Genomic DNA, 20,196 nt, shown 5'->3' with positions numbered 1-20,196 from the left:
GATAAAAATGCATGCCTTAATTAAAATAAATCTTCTTGGAATTCATAGGAAACCCTGCTGTTTGGAACAAGGCTTGAGCTTAATGTCTATCAAAACAATTATTTTAAAATCGAAATCAAATCTACTTTCTTATGAATGATTTTTGCACCAGAATCAGAGCACAATTTACATTACAATTCTGAAAAATATGCGATTATTTAAAATATTACTTTTTCTTTTTTGAAAATTTCATAATATGAATAGACTGGTTCAGAATAAAAAAAATAAGAAATACCTTGTTATAGAAGCAAGGATATCTGCTTTGAGCAGTCTCATTATCTCCATCCATCCCATGAGTTTGTAAAAATTCACGGCATTCGCCTCTGAGGGTATTCACGCAACCCTCGAGATTGATATAAAGTCTGGAAGAATTATAAATCGTGAGGGTACGTTGGGCTGGTACGAATACATTTGTAGGATCCAGAGGATTTGCCAGGCTTTTTTCATAGAGCTTTAAAAATGTTGTAAAGTTCGTAAAAGGCTGCGGGATAAGAGCCTCCGTCAACTTTGTACCATTTACACAGTCTTCCGTTCTGAAAAATAAGTTAACAAATAATTTATTTTATAAATATAAACAGACAGTTAATTAAAAAATTCTTATTCTTAAAAAAATCTCTTGTGAAATAATTGTGTAAATAGCATAGCATTGCGTTTACAGTAGGCAACCCGAAAAAATAATATTATTTGTTTGTCTTTGTCTCACCCCTTCCATTTTTTTTATTCAGTGTAAAAAAGTTTGTGCAATTTTTGTATAAATTAAAAAAAATTAATCTGTGATCTAAGCTCTTTAAAGGCCAAGACAGTAAACCCCAGAGATATTGTTTATCTGAAGTGGAATAAAAACTCTGCAAACAATTGAAAACTACATTTATCCGAAGTCAGATAATTTGTATAGCGGGGCAGATGGAAATTATCCGTCGTCGGATAATTGTAGTTTTTAGTTGTTTGCAACATTTTTATCCAACTTCAGACAAATAATATCTCTAAAATCTACTCTAAAGAAGTGTTAATTATTTCGTTCACGTATAACTAAGATATTCAATTCTTTATATAATTTTTCATGAAAATAGTTCTCGAATTACTTAAAATTTCTCGTCTAAACATTATTGATTAAAGAGAAAATTTTGAATACAAATATTTTTTAATATTCGAAAATACTTCTGTTCTCAACACTTTGGTACTAGACTATAGTTGTGAAGTTATTTACCCATTCATAGAGATAAGAAAAATGTAATTGTGGACAAACATTAGTATAAAAAAACAATTTTTAAAGATTTTAAAATAAAATATTGCAGCTCTTTAGGAATTTTGAAAGTTTTAAGATAATACATTTTTTTAACGTTCCAGGGAAAATTTAAGTTAATTTAAAGACAATATTTAAAAAGATAGGCTATGTTAGTGTTGTCTTCCGAAATTGGGAATTTTAAACAAAAATCATTAGATTTAAATCCAATGATTTTTGTTTCGAATAATGTAATTTATAATAAGATTCAAGAGATGATTCAAAATGTTTTACAATTTTGAGTAACGTTGGCGTTATGCTTAGAAAATTGGCATTTTCAAACAAAAATCATAATATTTTTAACAACATTTAGAATCTTTGAAGAATTTTGGAATATTAGAGTTTTTCCGACAAAGAAAGAATTTATTTAAAATTTTGAATCGATCTTAAGAATTAAAAAATCATTGTACTTGCTTTTCTATTTTAAAAAGGGTGAAATACCGACCCAGTTGGCCAAAACGTTAAAAGAAGTTTTTTTGGACGTTCATATTACGTTCTTAGATTTCGTGCCCACTGGGTTCTTTTGGTGACAAGTGCGTAGGTGATACAGTCAATCATTATGAATTAAAATTACGAAGAAAATATTCACAATTGTCGATTTATGTAAAAATATTATAAAATAATGAATTTACTTCTTAATTTACGTTGGACGAAAAACCAGAATGTGTTGCTACGAGGCTTTTCCAGTTTTTAATTCCACTTACGAAATGATACGCGGTTGCGAAAATATGTCTTAATTTTATTTATCAATTAAAATATAACTATTATCATTATTATAAAATAATTGTCATGTGAAAATTGCTTGACATACTGCTTCCTATTCAGTGTTGAACAGGTGCTGGTTATGAACAAATTATTTATATTTTTTTAATAATGCAATTTCAACCACTCCATGTCATTAAATGTTTTATTTGAGACCCTCAGTGATATTAATAATACGCAATAATATTTATTAAGCCGCTTATTTCTAAGCAATCACTTAATAAACTCCAGACATATTTTTTCAGCATAATCTCAAAGAGTCTTTTTTTTCATTGTTATCATTTCCTAATGGGTTTAGATGGCCAAAGATTTTGGACGTTGTCTAGAGTGACCTGGCAATGGCCACTCTCATCTAATTGTTTTACTAGGACATTACAAAATGAGCTTAGGACGTTAAAACGCAATATCATCTCATGCAAACTTACTTATAATAAGGCAATATTTTTATCCTCTGTAAAGAAGGTACAGTTAAATTTTCTTTATTTTTTATTTTTATTTTTAAAAAACCCACCTGAGAAGAAAATCAGTTACAAGCTCCTTCACCTTTCAGTTTAAAGTCACATCAACGATTTTCCTGACTGCATTTAAAAGATTCCCATGAATGTAAACAAAAATGGATAGCACATTCTACTGTGTTAATCTTTTGTAATAATTAGAGTAAAATTTTAATTTTAGTTGATGTGTAAATATGTGTTTCTTATGCGTAAAAGTAAAAACCCTACGTCTCTTGAGAGTTACGTCGGAAAAAATACACAAAATAGAACTTTCTATCCTTTACAGAGAATTTTTTTGCCTTCTAAATCTAGTAGTTTAGGGTGAGACTCAAATTGTCTTAAATTGTCTTAGTATTTCTTATAGTAAAATCCTAGATAGGATAAATTAGTAGAGACATAATTAAATTATATAAAAAGAGTAGAAGTAATAAGTACCTAAAATAAGATAAAAGACTAAATTTGTAAGAGGAATTGCTATTGTTTGTAGGAATATGAATTATACTACGACACTTTCTATTTTGTGTATTATGGAGTAAGACAAATTGGGAAGCTCGCTCTCGAATATTAGTAAGTAACTTAGTAAGCGAGCGTAGCGTTGGACTGAGTGCAGCCGAGCGTAAACGATGTCAGCCGACCAACGCTCTACTGAAATTCCTTAAATTTATCGATCACTTGATTTGGGTTGATGCAAAGATCCTTATTACAATAAATTAGAATAATTCGAAAAATTACAATTGAAAAACAAATTTTCCACAGAGAGCAAAAAATATTTTTTTAACCTCGATATTAGGATATTTGATTACGTTAAGATATAGTACTTAGAATTTTTAAAATGCTATCACTGTGAAGAATTAATAAATAATTTAATGGAAGTCAATTTGACTGCTAGCATTTACTTGATAAGAACGATAAATTTCTGAATCTCATTATCTAGTTTAGCCGAATGGAAAATCGCCGTGCTGCCGCGCTGGAGACCCGTGTTCGTTTCCCACCAGCTTAACTTTGAGCACATTTTTATGTTTCAGCTTGTAATATAATATTCAATGTATATAATAATGTATAAAGTAAATATAATCGTGTGTACTGTACAATTGCAATTTAAATATATATAATAGTTCGAAAGAGATCAACATCCCATAATAAATAAGTCTGCATTAACGTTGTGTGCTCGTGTAAAGGATACGTATCGTGAACTTCAACGCGACGCGACGCATGATGGGTTTATTTTCTTTTCCTTCTGCTAATCTGACGGTACCAATTTTTACTAAATCAGTGCGCCGGTCTCTCTCGACGTTACTATAGTCCTTTGCAAAATTTGCAATCTTCTGTAGAAATAAATGTAACATTTTTTTATTTTTTTCCAATGAATTTTGTAGTTCGGCATGTAGTTACTAGTTATTACTCGGAGTAGTAAACATTACAATAGTTCCGCTATTTCCCTCAATTGCAAACTGAAAATAGTTAAATCTAGTCTGATTTTTAGCAAATATTGCAGCAAAAGGTTTCTCCGTGTAGTATTCTGAATAAAATTAAACTAAAATTATATTCAATGATGCATGTCATTACTTTGTTTTTAAAATTATTACTTTTGCGTGACACATTTGCCACATTTATAAAAAAAAACCTCAGATAGGCAACAGGTTTCGTTCTACGTTTTCAATATCCGGTAGCGAACAAAACTTAATGTGCGAAAAGTTATTTTTCTATATGAGAAAAGGACTTTTTTAAGTTATCTCTAACATTTTCTTTATCCAACTCTCCGGAGTTCTTTGCTTCCTTAATTATATTGTGAATTTTGCACCTACAAAATCAATTTAGGGAATTTTAAATTATTACACAGAAAAAATGTATGTCTGCGTATATTTATTAGAGAAAGGAGTTTAAAGTCAGCCCTGAAGAAGGTCTCACAAATTATCATAATTTCTGATCTTTTTCTTTCTAAAGCATATAGAAAAACTGTTTTATTTTATTACGGATTATATCAAAAATTGATAATGATAATTTTTAAAATATATTCAGAGATTCCACTCTCTATGTATATGCAATAGAGAAACAAGTTTAAATTCAGCACTAAAATTGTTTTGCAAATTTAAATTAATATTTTATTATTCTCTGTCTGAGGGGTACACAACAATGTATTCATATTATATTTATTAGTATCTACAGTAAAAAAGCAGTTTTAAGTTAGCCCTAACATAAGCTCTTATAAATTCAAATAATTTCTTATCTCTCTATCCAAAGGATTTATAGAAACTAATCCATTTTATTACACATTTCATAAAAAAATGTTATTAATAATTATAAAAAAAATATTCAGATATTTTACTGACACGGAAGCCTTTTAAAGAACTCTCTTGTTATACCCAGGTGATGAATTATCTATTAAAAAGAATTGATCTCTACTTATATTCAGTAGAGTAAGCAGTTTAAAGTTAGCCCAGAGAAAGGTCTTACAAATTCAAATTACTTTATTATGCCCAATGTGAATAGTATACAATAATGTCTTCATGTCATTGTGCATTGATATCTACAGTGGAAAAGGAAATTTTAAGTTAGCCCTATTACAAGGCCTTATAAATTCAAATCATTTTTTATTTCTCTCTGTCTAAAGCATATACAAAAACTGCTTAATTTCATCAGGTATTTAATAAAAAATTGTTAATGATAATTATAAACAAATCGATATTTCACTGAGAGCAGAAGCGTTTAAACGATTAATCTACTTATACCTCGGTGATGTATTATTTATTAAAAATTATGATTCATATATACGTAAGTGTGACAAATTCAAGATTACTTTTTTTTGTTATTCTCTATCTGAAGAGTCTACAAGAACTGCTTTAAATTATTTTGCATATATCTCTACAGTGGAAAAGTCAGTTTTAGGTCAGCTCTAGCACAAGTTCTTATAAATTCAAATCATTTCTTATCTTTCTCTGTCTAAATAATATACAAAGACTGCTGTATTTTATTGAATATTTTATCAAAAATTGGTAATGATAATTATACATAAATATTTATTCCACTGACACAAAAGCATTTTCAAGATTTCTCTAGCTATAGCTATGTGATGAAATATCTATTAAGAAACCAATTTCACCTGATAACTTTTTATTTAAACTTCAGTAACCCGCTTGCATCATATCCAGAACGTGTCCCAAAAATTAAAAAATAACAATTTTATTTTAGAATTCATACTGAAGACGGTATTTTTTTCAACATTAATTATTTTTATTCTGTAAGTTACAAGTTTTTAGTATATTTCAACTAATTTTTCATTTTTTGAGTATTTTTCTTAGTAAATCTTGAAGAGTTATTTTTTTCCAATATCAATTATTTAGTTGATGAATGTCAAAAATTAAATTTTTTGTTTAATATATTTATCAACTTTTTAAACAATTTCTATTTGTATAATTTTTTTTACCAAATCGTGAAAAATTAGTATTTTTTGTAAATAATGACAACGAATCTTAAGAGTAACATTTTTTTTATTTTGAATTTTTAAACATTATTTAAACCATGTTTATTTGTTTAAAAATCAGTTTTATCGAAAGATAGTTTTTGATTAGTTAAACAATTAATATCATTTTCGTCTTTTCATAAGAAAGACGGAGAAAATTCGAGTTTTTTTTATGCCTTACACTGCGTCGCTTATCATTTAGTATTTTCCTATCTCAACGAAATAGAGTACTCCAAACATTTATGAAATGCTCTAATAATTCAAGAAAATAGTAACCATTAAAAATTTGCAGCAGAAAAAAATTGTCCAGGCAAATTAAAATCATTACGAATCATTACGAAAATTAATAACTTTTCACGATTTTTAGGGGGGAAATAGATTAAGCAATTGCACATTAGTTGGAAAATATTTGTCACTTATCGAATGAAAATAATTGACGTTGAACAACAGAAAAGGCCTGGAGCATAAATTTCATATAAAACTGCTATTTTGCACCACTTTTTGGAGTTCCACTAAATGATCCAGTAATATACCACGGATTTTTACTGGTTTATTTTAAGCGAGTGACATATTAAAATATCGTGCGTTTAATTTATTTCAATTTGAAATTGAATCTAGAATTAATTAAAAAGTAAGAATCTGATTAAAAATTGAAAATTAGTTTGACAGGAGTACCTGATTCTGCTTCCTTCTCTGGATACGAGAAAACAGCTTGCAAAGACAGGATCACTGCGATAGTCCCAGATTTGTTCAGGGGTCGAAAGCCTAGTACCGGGTAAGTTGCCGTTGGCTCTGTTCAAGGCTACAGCACGAGAGCATGATGCGGTAATTACATTGTCGTTTTGCATTAGGAACACGTTTACATTTGAAGTACTAATTTTCGGACAGTAGCGATCGCACGAGAAGGCTTTCCGAATTCTCGTACATCTTGAATTTTGGCAGCTAAAGTGGCCGTTTAGTTTCATATTGTCCTTTTCTGCATCCACTGTAACTCCATCAGCTAAATAATGACAAAGCATCATTTCACTGATGTTTGCGCAGTGACCTAAACTGCAATTAAATACCCCTGTCAACATACTGCACTCGCTACCGTTGTTGCAGTTGTACCTCTTTACAGCGGCAAGGTTCACCTGAAAATTATTATTTACTCATTTTACTGATTTAATCATTTTTCTTTATTATTTTAAATAATTAGTCCATTTAAGCGCCGCGCTCTTACAAAAAGGTCTTCGTAGCCTATTAAAACGTTAATTAAGATTTTCAAATCCCTCTCTCATTCTTTTCATCCTCTAATCCTTCTTTGGTCTACTTCACCTCCTGCCAACTACCATCCCACCCCTTACTTTCTTCTTCACATTCTGTACTTTCTCTACTACTTTCTCCACTAGTTTCCCTCCAATATTTCCCCTCCCCTTGGGGTTAGATTGGTAAATTTATTCCGTACCGATTTTTTTACCCAACACGATCCTGCCTCTCCCACTCACCTTCACTTCCCTACCACCCGGACCCTCACTTCCCTAATCTTTACCTCCCCCCAATTTTCCTACACCCTCCCTCACTTTCCTGCTTCTTTTCCCACACTTTCCCTGTTTATATACCCTCACTTGCACTACTTCCTATCTTCTCACTGTCCCTATTTCTATTTCCTATCACTTTCCCTACTTTCACTTTCGGGAAAAAAGTACGACTGACGATGGGCACTCGATTGAAACTTTAAGGGTTTCTGCCGGGTGCCACAACAACCTAATAATTATTAAAATTTTTTTTCAATAATAGGTCATCCATGAATGACGTAACACTTTTTTTACTATTAGTTTGCCCTTCCTCTGACATATGTAACGAGCCATGAAAAAGATATTTTACCCCCCCCCCCTCCCCATTAATGTTGAGTGTTTTTTAAAAATATTTTTAACTAGTCTTATTAAATACAATTTAGTTACTCACTAGCCTTTTATTTTTTTAGTACACCAGACTCTCGCTTTCAGTCACCCCGTTCTCAGCCTTCCCAGAACAGCTAGCTTACATAGTTTGTCAGGGTAGTAGGGCGATAGCGTTTGCGACATTATATACGATGTGTGTTCAAAAAATAATGTGACTTTATGGATTTCTCAAAAAATATTCATTTATTCCTCAATATTTATGTGGTCCCCTTCAAAATAACCTCCTTTAGATATAATACACTTGTGCCAACGCTTTCCCAATCATCGAAGCACTTCTGATAATCATTTTGTGGTATAGCCTTGAGTTCTTTCAGCGATGCAGTTTTTATCTCCTCAATCGATAAAAATCGATGTCCTTTCATGGGTCTCTTCAGTTTTGGGAAAAAAAGAAAAAAGTCACTGGGGGCCAAATCCGGTGAATATGGAGGCTGAGGCGACTGTGGTGCTGTATTTGGTCAGAAAATCTTTCAAATGCTACGATGAATGAGCAGGTGCATTATCGTGATGCAAAAGCCACGAATTGTTTTTCCAAAGTACCAGACGTTCTTTGCGTATCGCCTCTCGCAAACGGCGCATAACTTGAAGGTAATACTCCTTATTGACCGTACGACCTTGTGGTAAGAATTCCTGATGCACTACGCCACGGCAATCAAAGAAGACAGTGAGCAAAAGCTTCACATTTGACCGAACTTGACGTGCTTTTTTCGGTTTTGGAGACTCAGGATGCTTCCACTAAGACGATTGGGCTTTAGTTTCGACGTCATAACCATATATCCACGATTCATCCCCAGTTATAACCCTTTTGAGGAAATCAGGATAATTATTGACTTCATTCAATATCTCCTGAGCGATGGTCATCCGATGGATCTTTTGATCAAAATTAAGCAGTTTTGGAACAAATTTCGCTGACACACGTCTCATGCCCAAAACATCCGATAAGATAGCATGGCATGGGCCAACCGATATGCCAACATCTTCAGCAACTTCTCTGATGGTAATTCGGCAATTTTTCAACACCATTTCTTCCACTGCTTGAACGTTTTCATCTGTTCTTGACGTGCTGGGACGTCCAGGGTGAGGTTCGTCTTCGACATCCTCTCGGCCTTCTTGGAACAGTTTGTACCACTTATACGCATTTTTCTTACTCAGAGTAGACTCACCGTATGCAGCTGTCAACGTTTCAAGAGTTTTAGAGCACTGGATTCCATTTTTCATACCAAATTTAATGCAAACTCTTTGCTCCATTTTTTTCGAAAGAAGAAAATCGCCGAGCACACCAAATCCTTCTAACCTTTTACGCCTCTGCCAGAAAAACAATACAAGCTATATAGTCAAAACTGTGAACATATGATCGTGACGAGTATACCAATTTGAAACGAGCCAGGCGGCCCTCACTGTTTATGTTTCTGTCCCCCCAAAATCAGTCCAGGGTCATTTGAAGGCAAGCCCCGACACTTGACTGAAAGCGAGAGTTTGGTGTACCTTGAAATATTGAAAACTCTCCTGAAATTGTTAAAATCCTTTGAAATATCTTAAATCTTGTGAATAAGTTATTATTTTAAACTACAGTAGAGTATTATGAAATTCGAGATAATCTCTATTAAAATCCGATGAAGTTGCATAAAATCTTATCATATTCCTTAAAATTCCTTGACACTTTTTAGATCACTCAAAAATTTTTCGAAATCCTTAAAAATACCCTTAATATTTCTAATCCTTTGGAATCTTTTGCAATTCCAGGAAATTTTTTAAGCTCTTGAAAAACAATTGGAATTTCTTAAAATACACGAAAATTGCCTAATTTTGTAAAAAGTTTTTAATTCTTTCAAATCTTTGGAAATCCCTTGAAAGTCTGTGAAGTTTAACAAAATCTAATGATATTCCTTTGACTTTCTTTAAACTCTGAGAAATTTATTATAATACATTATTGAGAGTCTTTAAAATTCATTAAAATTTCTGAAATCATCAAATATATAATAAAATTCGTTAAAATCCCTTAAAGTCCCTTGGAATCTTTAGAAAACATTTTCAAACATTATATGACAAATAAAATCATACCAAATGTTCCAAAATTCTAAAGAATTGTTAAAAACTGCATGCATTTCTTAAATTTCTTTTAATGATTAAAGTTCTTAAAGTTTTTTTTTCAATTTTTTGAATTTCTTGAACATTCCTTGGAATTCTATAAAATATCCTAAATAATTTCAAATCCTTCGAAATCTTTTGACATCTCTTCACTTTCTTGAAATCTATTGAAAATATGGAAATCCTTTAATTTTTGCGAATAAATTCTTTAAAATATCATAAAATCCTGTGAAATCCCATAAAGTTAAATAAGATCTGTTAATATTCCTTGAACCGTCTGAAATTTTAAAAAAATTTTGAATTCCTATTAAAATACTTTGTGATCCGAGGAAATAAAATCCATTAGAATCTTAAAAAGATCCTAAACATCATATGTTTAATAAAAGCCATCCAAACTTTCCAAAATAGAAAATTCTTTAAAACCGCATGATTTTTTTTAATCCCTTAAAATAATTAAAATTTGAGGATTTCAAGAATCTAAACTTTTAAAAACTCTTTGCAATTTTTTTAATCTCTCGAAAATTCGTTAAAATTCTTCGATATATACTGAATAATTTTAAACATTTTAAAATGCCTTTAAATTAATAAATATTGTTTTTAACATATTACCTGCAATCTTTTCTAAAAGATTTCTTTAAAATCCCTCAATTCTTGTAAATAAATTCTTTGAAACTTGATTGAAATATTATAAAATCCGTGGAAATCCCTTGAAGTTGAATGAAATCTGATGATATTCCTTACACTTCGTTCAAATCCCTTGAAATCTTTCAATTCTGTGAAATGTTTTGACATTCTGAAAAATTCGTTAAAAAACCTTGTTGCGAGTATTTGAAATTTTAAAAAATTAGAATTAAAAGAATTAGAAATCAGAGTCTTTAGAAATTCCTTGCAATTTGTTTCATCTTTTAAAAATTTCTTGGAATTGTTTAAAATACCCTGAAATATTTCAAAATCTTTAAAATCTTTTCTAATCTTTTGACATTTCCTAAAGCTTTTCAAACTTCCTTAGAGTCTGTAAAAATACCTTAAAATCTTTTAAATCATTTAAAATCGCTTTAAATTCTCGAAATATATTGAAATTTCTTGGAAAATTTTTTTAAATCCTGAAATATTAAAATTTTCTTTAAATCTCTTCAAATGTTTGAAGTCCATCAATGCTTGTGAATGAATTCTTTAAAATTTAATTAAAATAATTTTCAAATTCGGTAAAATTACATAAACTCTTATGATATTTCTTGTAATCCCGTATTGAAATATGTGATTCTCTATGAAATCCTTTGATATCTTGAAAAATGCACTAAAAATGTGTTATTGAGAACCTTTAAAATCTTTCAAAATTACTGAAATTCGTAGAAATCTAATATAATCCCGTCGATTTCCTATAAGGCTAATTAATTAAAAATATTACGTAGCAGTATCGATTTACTGCCCACCCCCTAATATGTAACAGATCACAGCCCCCCCCCAGCCCTCACAAAGTTGTTACGTGATTTATGGATGAGTTCTAAAGTACTACAGTTTTTAAGAAAGTATTTCACTTTTTTTTCTTTTCTCCTTAATTTGGTTTTTCTTTTCTTGTAACTGTTTTAAAATTTTAGAATCTTACCTGAGGGCAAAAAACACTGGCGGAATTAGTGCAATTTTCGAAAATAATGTCACTGCCATTCCTTCTTACAGATGAATGAATTTGGGGACAAAAACCAGTAGTCTTTGTCAAACACCATTCACCACAACTTGCCCAAGAGCAATAATTTACTAGTGTTGTGTTGACCGTTTGACACATCACCGGAGTCGGATCGATTCCAGATATAAACGCGCTAAAACGATTAATAAATTAAATAATAACAATGTAATAATTTTTTGATTGATATTAAATGAGAAGGTCCCAGCATAGAAAACGATGTTATAAGTAGACCTCATTTGCAAAACTACATTCAGGATCACGGTAAATTTTTCATGATTGCAAATTTGTGTTATAAATTCATGCAAATAATGTTGTCTTCGAAATAAAGTATTTTGTCTTTCTAGAGGAAATTAGGCGAAACCTATTTGTTCAATTTAAGAAAAAAAATTCTGTGTAATTATACGTATTTAAAATTTAAAGTTACTTAAAAAAAACAGTTCTTTCTTTAAACCTCTTTAGTTTTTAATTAATTAATATATTTAAATTTTCTTTCTATATTTTTACGAGTTTTACCTTCATATTCTAAAATTCGTTAGAAAATTTTGAAAAGAACTAAAATAAAAAAGATGGATTCGATTTTGGTTTAAATATACTATCGGCGGAAATGATTTACATGCCTATTTTTTCAGTTATTGCTAAAGATTCTTAATTTTTAGAATATTAATATTTGCATTTTTTTCTTATAATGCCGCAAAAGCTAATCAAATTCGTTATCTACTAAGTTCAAGATAAGGCAAAGTATATTCAAATTAATTCTGATAATACCGAAAAAGATAATAAAATTCTTTATCTACTAAGTTCAAGATAAAGGCAAAATATAAATTTTTTCGAAAAAGATATTGCAAAAAACGTAAAATTTTGATATTTTCGAAAAATTTGAATAACTATGTAAATAATTAATATTTTTTTAGGTTTATGAGCTAATATTAAAGTTGAGTCTCCTAAGTATTTTTCTATATTGCTACGGAATTAGTAATGCTTATGCAAATATTATTGTTCAAACATTTTTTGATTATTTTATTAGTACAATTATTATTTAAAATTTGACGATTTTTTTGCACCATGTTCGATCCTAGAATAGAATCTATGGAAAAGTTCTAAAAACATCGTGTTAATTAAGGAAAGTATTATTCAGACTTATCTTTAAAACGAGTCAGTCAACTTTAAAAAATGTTGATTATTTTAAGAATTTTCAGTATTTTGAAAACATCGAACTTTGACACTTTTATTTTTTAAATATGTACTTCTATAAGAAAAAAAATTCCTGTGTGGCTTATACGGGCCAACATTTTTTATGGCTACAAAGTTTCATTTCGATAAATTGTATTTTCGCATTTTTCTCTTAACAACCGACAGATTCGGAAAAATTCTACGAACAATTTTTGTATATTTTTTCAAAATTCTAAAAAATTCGTTTCACTATTTTATAATAATAAAATAAAAAATGTGCATGGCCGCGAAAAGGATTTGACGTCCTATGAACCTACAGACTGTCTTCTTTATATAAGCAGACATTTATTTCAAAATTTTGATTAAATAAATAAAGTGGGATTTATCATTAAATTCAACTTTATCTTTTTGGCCGAATTCTGCAAAGATAGAAAGTTGATTTTATGGAGAACAAATTTATTTGTTCCAATATTAAACAAAATGTATGCATATATATAAAAAAATTGTATAAGTTTGATGCAGGTGAAATCAAATAGTAACAGTTATTTTTAATGACCTTTTTAAAATGAGTAGTCTTTTTTCTTGCTTTCTTCGCGTCTGACGTTGATTTTAAGAAAAATAGAAATACTATAAAATTATCGAATTATAAAACATTCAAACTAGAAAATTACCGAATTTAAATAATTGAAAAAATAGTTTGGTAATGAATATTAATAATTTATCAAAAATGCATTAATAAAATTTGTTTTCAAACAATTTTTTAGTGCTTAAAATTTAAACAAATTATTTCTGAAATTAAAAATAACAATAATTCTATAAAAATTGTAAACAAAAATGATTGCAAAAACACGTGCGCTCTAAACGAAAAAAAAACTATTTTCCTTTTTTTCATGCATAATAATATTTTCGAAACAAAATTTTTTGGATTCAATTCTGCACTTATTTATCTCGTAGTTTCTTACTTATTTTTTTTCTTAAGTAACAATTTGATATCCGAGAACGTTTTTTATAATTAAAAAAATATATTATTCACATTATTAATTAACACTTTTCATCCGCAAATATACATTTGTTGAGTCATTGTAACTTTAAATGAATACAATAGTTTAAAAAACTTTAAAATTCAAAAAAAATTCTGATAAAAATATTGGCTTATTTTATTCTTGATAAATAAATTATATTTATTTTTAAAAACCTTGTCTACTTATTTAAATTTGGAAATTTTATAATTCAGGAATTTTCTAGTACCATTTTTCCATTTCGGAATTTTATATTTAGGAAATCTTATCATTTCGCCAATTTTATTATTCATTATCATAGACACAATATAAACAAAGTTTAGGGGTCGACACCCCATTAATTAAATTTTTTTTATGAAACCCAACTTTATTTTGTTGTCAAGTGCAAAATATATATTTTTAATTTTTCTCCTATGAATTTAACCATTGTTGGCATATTTAAAAATATATTACTTCCTTCGTTATAAAACTAATATCCCATTTTTTTCTGCATGGAAAGTATATACTATCATAGGCACAAAATTAAACCCGATCAATTACAATTTTTTTTTGGAAACCCAACTCTATTTTAGTTTCAAGTGCAAAATATATATATTTATAATTTTTCTCCTATGAATTTAACCATTTTCAGCAAATTAGAAAATTAGTAGGAGTGGTTTACCCCTGAGTAATTTTTGTATTTATGTTGGATGGGCTCTATTTTACTTCCTTCGTTATCAAACTGATTTCCCAATCTTTTTGTGCATGGAAGATATATATTATCATAGACACAGAATAAAAAGTTTTAGGGTTGGCCAGCCCAATTATTTATTTAACATTTTTTTGCTGAAACACTTCAACTTTATTTTTTTCTCAAGTGCAAAATCCATATATTTTAAAATTTTTTCCTGTTAATTTAAACAGTTTTAGCACAACTTTAAATATATTTAGGGGCGGTTTACCACCTTCATTTATTTTTGATAAAATTACGTTAATCATCTTTCATTACGAGGCTACTTTACTATTAGGTTTGGTCGTAATGAATTTAGTTTTTATACACAGAACTATGCAATCGACACTCAATATCCCTATCCTTTGAGGGGCTATTTCGCCCTCTTAAAGTGCTTTCCCGCAAATGAAAAAAAATTCTTTTCGCTTAGTTTTTCGAGCACTACACATATACCAGGGAGAATCAAATCGGCGAGGCACACCTGAAGTACCTGCCTTGTCAGTAATTTTACAGTTTCAGGATTTGTAAGTAGTTTTATGCGAAAAGTCGATTTTGTGATAAAAAAATTCTCGTGGATTCAAAAATGATTAAACTCGCATTAAGCTCCCAAGATGTCTTTCTTATTGAAAAAATTGAGGGGGTTTTTTTTTTGAAAATATAACTTCAAAATTGAAATACTCAGAATATCGCAGATATTTTTATTCTCAAATCTAAAAAATACGTATCACTTAATTTTCCCTGAAAATAACATATCAATCTTTTTCAATCAATTTTTTATTCTTTATTATTAATTTTTGCGTCCTGAATTAGCCGTGTCTGAATTCACCGAAATTTATTATAACTTGATTATAATCCTACTTTACATTTAAATTGTACGTTTCTTTTATTCAAATAATTCACAAACTGGACATGGGGGGGGGGGGGGTTGGACCGTGACTTTTCATTTCACAAGCAGCAGTTACGACTGCTGAGTTAGCAATTTTACTCGAGTTTACAAGGGTCGAAACCGCAAGGGAAATAACAAAACCCATGTCTTACTTTTTTTGCAACCCACTTTCATTTTTAGGAAAAACGTTACAACTAAATAATAGGGTGTGTCGAAAATAAAAAATGTATGAAAATCGAAATCGAATCAGCGAAAAAAAGAAGCCTGTTGGGATCCGAAAAAAATGTAATTAATCCTGAATTGATCAACCATTTTCTAAAAAACTTTCTTTTTATCTGATTTTGTAAAAAACCTTATAATCTGTTTACATAGGAGAGGAATATTTTCGAGTACATGAAAACTTTTCAGTGAAAAATATGCACGACGAAAAGATCGCCAAAGCTCAGAATTCGAAACTAGAAATATAGCAAATTAAACAAAAATTAAGATTTCAGTATTTAATAAAATTATCTTTATAACTCGTGGATTATTCTTTTCTGATCGTCTGTAGACTTTTTTGGCAGAGAAACACATTTAAAAAAATACAAAACACATGAGCTAAAATTGGAAATACAGCGATTTTTTTCTGATTTTCATATTCAATTAAATAATCAGTAGAAATTCTATTAAATTCCAAACTAACAAATTTTTCTGTAATAAGTTCTTCGATCACCTCTTTCGAGAAGGATTTTTGTATTCAGGGTTTTTAACTTAAATTTCTGTGGTATGTTCCGCGTTGTATCGATTTAGGAATTCAAAGTTTTTTATTTTCGATTCACCGTACTCTATTGCATCTTTTTATTATATTTTGCGGTAGTTCTTTCTATTAAAATGACATCTTGAATATATTTCTCGAGATAGTAAGATTTTATCTCTTCCTAATATTGTTTTTTGCCACTGTAATAAAAAATACACTAATTACATATTCTGCAACTGAGTAAAATGAAGTAAAATGAAGTATTGCTTCTTCGAGAGGTAAAATCGATCTCCTTTTTTGTTTGTTAACTTTTCGTGCTTTAACTAGTTTTTCTTTCTTTATATTTGTTTTTCCTCGTCCATTTACTCCTAGAAATACATCCTGATATTCTTAGTGACGATGGTCTGGGATAAAAATAAGGAGTGACGTAAAAAAGATTGATGGCAAAATAGTGAGTAATGAAAAGTGGAGTGCTTGGTTATACAGTTCGGAAATATGGAGTACGGCAAATTCGATCCATTAGGGTTAATGCTATGACAAACAATAGGGTGAGACAAAAAAAAACACTATTATGCTCGTGGCAATTATGTTCCAGAAAACAATTTTTTATTTGTGCATGGACGAAAAAAATCAAAGTTAATCGTAGGTTTATATTAAAAAGTATCTTGTGGAGGATAGTATTTCAAAATTTGGACAAAGCTGAAAAGACTCTAGACATACCCAAAAATAAAAAAAATTAATTTAAAAAAAAACTTTAAAATTCTACTGATAACAGTGTTTTTAAACGTATTTGCTCGCGCGAAAATTTCAGGTATCGCTGGTCGAAAAAATTGTTATAAGAAAGTATAATATTTCTACAACTGTAATTTTTTGTTAAATCTTGTACTTTTTTGTAAAAAAAATGAACAAAAAATACAGTTAAATACAAATAGCTATTTTTTATAGTATTTTCTTGTAGAAAAATTAAAAATTAATAATAAGGTATAAATTTTTTCATTTCAAAAATCTGTATAACTTTTGATTCATATTTTTTACTTTGTTGTGGAAATCTACAAGGCAATACAGAAAACTACAGGATTTTACATTTTTATTTGTATTTAGCTGTTTGGCATCATAAAAACGATTCTCATTTTACGTAAACTATTGTAGAAAATTACAAATCTTGGCAAAAAATAAAAGATTTGACAACAACTGAAATATTGGAAAACTGTACTTAAAATTCTGTTTTTAATACTGGTAGTTCATTGTAGAAATGTACAAATTTCCACAAAAAACAGAAATGTTTACAATCAAAACTTTTATAATTGGCATCAGCGTTTCGACTTGAACTTTACTCTACATTTTTTCAGGACACGTTATATATAAATTTCTATAAGAAAAAAAATATTTAAAAAATTTTTTAAAAATATATAATAAAAATACTTTTGAAAAATATATTACACTTTTTTCAAATTACAGTTTCATTAATAATAAAAGTGATGGATTTTAATAAATTATATTAATGGTTAGAAACACACTTAACTTCAGTTCCGTACCCAATTAAGAGTGAATTATCTTTAAATTAGGATTAATATGAAACATATTAAAAACGAAAAATAAAACCGGCAACATTTAGCGAAAATTTTAATGATTTTTTTTAATAACCGTAATTTTAAGGGAATATTTAAAAAGATATTAGAAAATAATGATAATAGCAAAACATTTAAATACTTTTATATTCGACAAAATTGTAGTAAGTTTAAGATATATTTTAAAGTTTTGAAAAGATTAACAAATAATTAAAAACTTGAAAATATTGCAAAACATTTAATACAAAATGTAGACATTCTTAACATTTCAAACCAAAAATTTGGAAGCTTTTTAATCGTTTTGCAATGTTTCAAAAGAATGAAATTTTTTTATCAAAATTCCTAAGAAAACTCAAAATGGGGTTTTCATTAAATTCCTGAAAAACGTTTAAATGATTTTTTTAAACAAATATTTAAGAAAATATTTCAAAATATTTCAAAACAAATTTTGGTTTATAAACTAATGTTTCCAGCTTAAAATTGGTTAAAATGGTATAATTTTGAAAACTTATAAATTTTGTTATTTATTCTTCAATTTACAGCATTTTTTAATCTTCCAACAGTATAATGTATCAGGTTTAAAAATGTTACATTTCGCAGTTTAGAGGCTTTTAATTTAAAAAAGTTCAATTAAAAAGTTTCAAAAGTTTTCATTTTATACGCTTAAATCATTCAGCTTTTCAATTAAAAAAAAATGTAAGCTTTAATGTTGAACATCTAAAAGTGTTTTAACTTGCAGTTCAGTTTTCATAACTTCAAATGAAAACATTAATATGCTACCTTAATTTAATTTTAAAAAAAGAACAACTTTTGGACTGCAAAACTTGCAAACTCCTGTAGATTCTTGTAATTTTACATTATTTTTGTTGTTTTTTGTACATTCTTGAATGAAATTAAACCTACAATAAAATACAGCAATATGCAATGAAATATAAATAAGTACAAAATTCGTCACAATAATAGAAAAACTTGTATTTTTCTGTAATTTTTGTTGCTGTAAAAAATTGTCCATCAGGGATGGTATTGTACGTGATTTGTAAAATAATTTTTTTTTCGACGTAGCCTAATAAAATCAAAATAATATCTTGACTTACCGATGGGATGGCATGTATATCGCCACGCTTAGGTAGACCAAGGCAACGCAACTAATCACAATTGTGAATTGGCATAAACAAATACTTCCACATATTCTACGATCCTGTTCGGGTATCAAACGTGGTTTGTACTTTCGTCCCATTGCAGATTCATAAAAGGCTGGATTGTTTTTCGCTGATTTTTTTTCACGATCAGTGAAAATTTTTTGATTTCAAGTCAAAATGCCTTGCATTTTTTTTCAAAAATTTTACACTTTTGGCATAAACAAAAATGCCTTTTTTTAAACCATATTGCATTTTTAATCACATCTCATTCATTTTTTCATTGTTCTGTATAATCTTGTAAAGTCGGTTAGCATTACAGCTCTAACTAATTCCGTCGAAATTCAGTAAAAATTCATGGACAAGTCCGCTTGAGTTCACAGAACTTTATGTGGGGCATCGATACCCATCATGTTTAATGATTTTCGAATTATCTGTAAGCCAGTAATTCCTAGGTTAAATTTTTTGCAATTTTCAAGTATGGCGCCGTTCAAAAACTACGTCGCACTATTTAAAATATTTTTTTCACCCCTTCCCTTCTTCGACATAATATGTTAACGGACTTAACAGTCAAAAATGTCCTGAAAAAGGAGAAATAAGGTGATTTTTTACGAAAGAATAAAAAATAATAGGGGAGTGAATTATTTCATATAAGGTTAATGCATATGTGTCCTATTGAATTCCATGTGAAACGCTTAAGGTTTCAAATCAAAATATATTGCATTTTCAACAAAATAGATGAATTTTCAAGGAAAAAAGGTACATTTTCTTCCCTAAAAAATTGATGTTCAATTAACAAAATGAATTTTCCCGATAATATAATTAAATTTTCAAAAAAATTGTTGAATTTTTAACTAAAATGATGAATCTTCCTAAAAACATGAATTTTCAACAAAAAAGTTAAATTTTAACAAAATTGATGAATTTTAAACTAAAAAAATGAATTTTCAAACAAAAATAAAATAGTTCAATTTGCAGTTGAAAAATTAATAATAAATTTAAATAAAAAATTCAATTCTCAACCAAATCGGAACAAATAAAAAACAATCAATTTTGAACCAAAAATAAAACAGTTATATTTTCAGTCAAACAATTTCATTTTTAACACCAAAAAAGAAAGTATTAACCAAGTAGTTGGAATTTCAACCGAAAAAAATGAATTATCGATAGAAAATTTAATAGTAAATTATTATTATTAATTCTATTACAATAATAACGACCAATTT

At 28.7% G+C, this 20,196-nt stretch overlaps 1 protein-coding gene across 1 annotated transcript in view; it reads right to left on the bottom strand.

Moving 5' to 3' along the window:
• Nucleotides 1-19,144, bottom strand: part of LOC117168734 — a 27,350-nt gene extending 8,206 nt beyond the window's left edge. The window contains exons 1-4 of the mRNA XM_033354467.1: nt 18,929-19,144; nt 11,669-11,879; nt 6,713-7,167; nt 275-572 (exon numbers count right to left, since the gene is read on the bottom strand). Coding sequence (XP_033210358.1) covers nt 275-572; nt 6,713-7,167; nt 11,669-11,879; nt 18,929-19,071 — 1,107 coding nt within the window. The 5' untranslated portion in view covers nt 19,072-19,144. The remainder of the gene's footprint in view (nt 1-274; nt 573-6,712; nt 7,168-11,668; nt 11,880-18,928) is intronic.
• Between the last annotated feature and the right edge of the window lie 1,052 nt (nt 19,145-20,196).

This window comes from Belonocnema kinseyi, chromosome 3 (assembly GCF_010883055.1).
Source record: "Belonocnema kinseyi isolate 2016_QV_RU_SX_M_011 chromosome 3, B_treatae_v1, whole genome shotgun sequence".
NCBI lineage: Eukaryota > Metazoa > Arthropoda > Insecta > Hymenoptera > Cynipidae > Belonocnema > Belonocnema kinseyi.
Note: the sequence above shows the minus strand (reverse complement) of the source record. Positions and strands in the feature narration are given on the sequence as shown.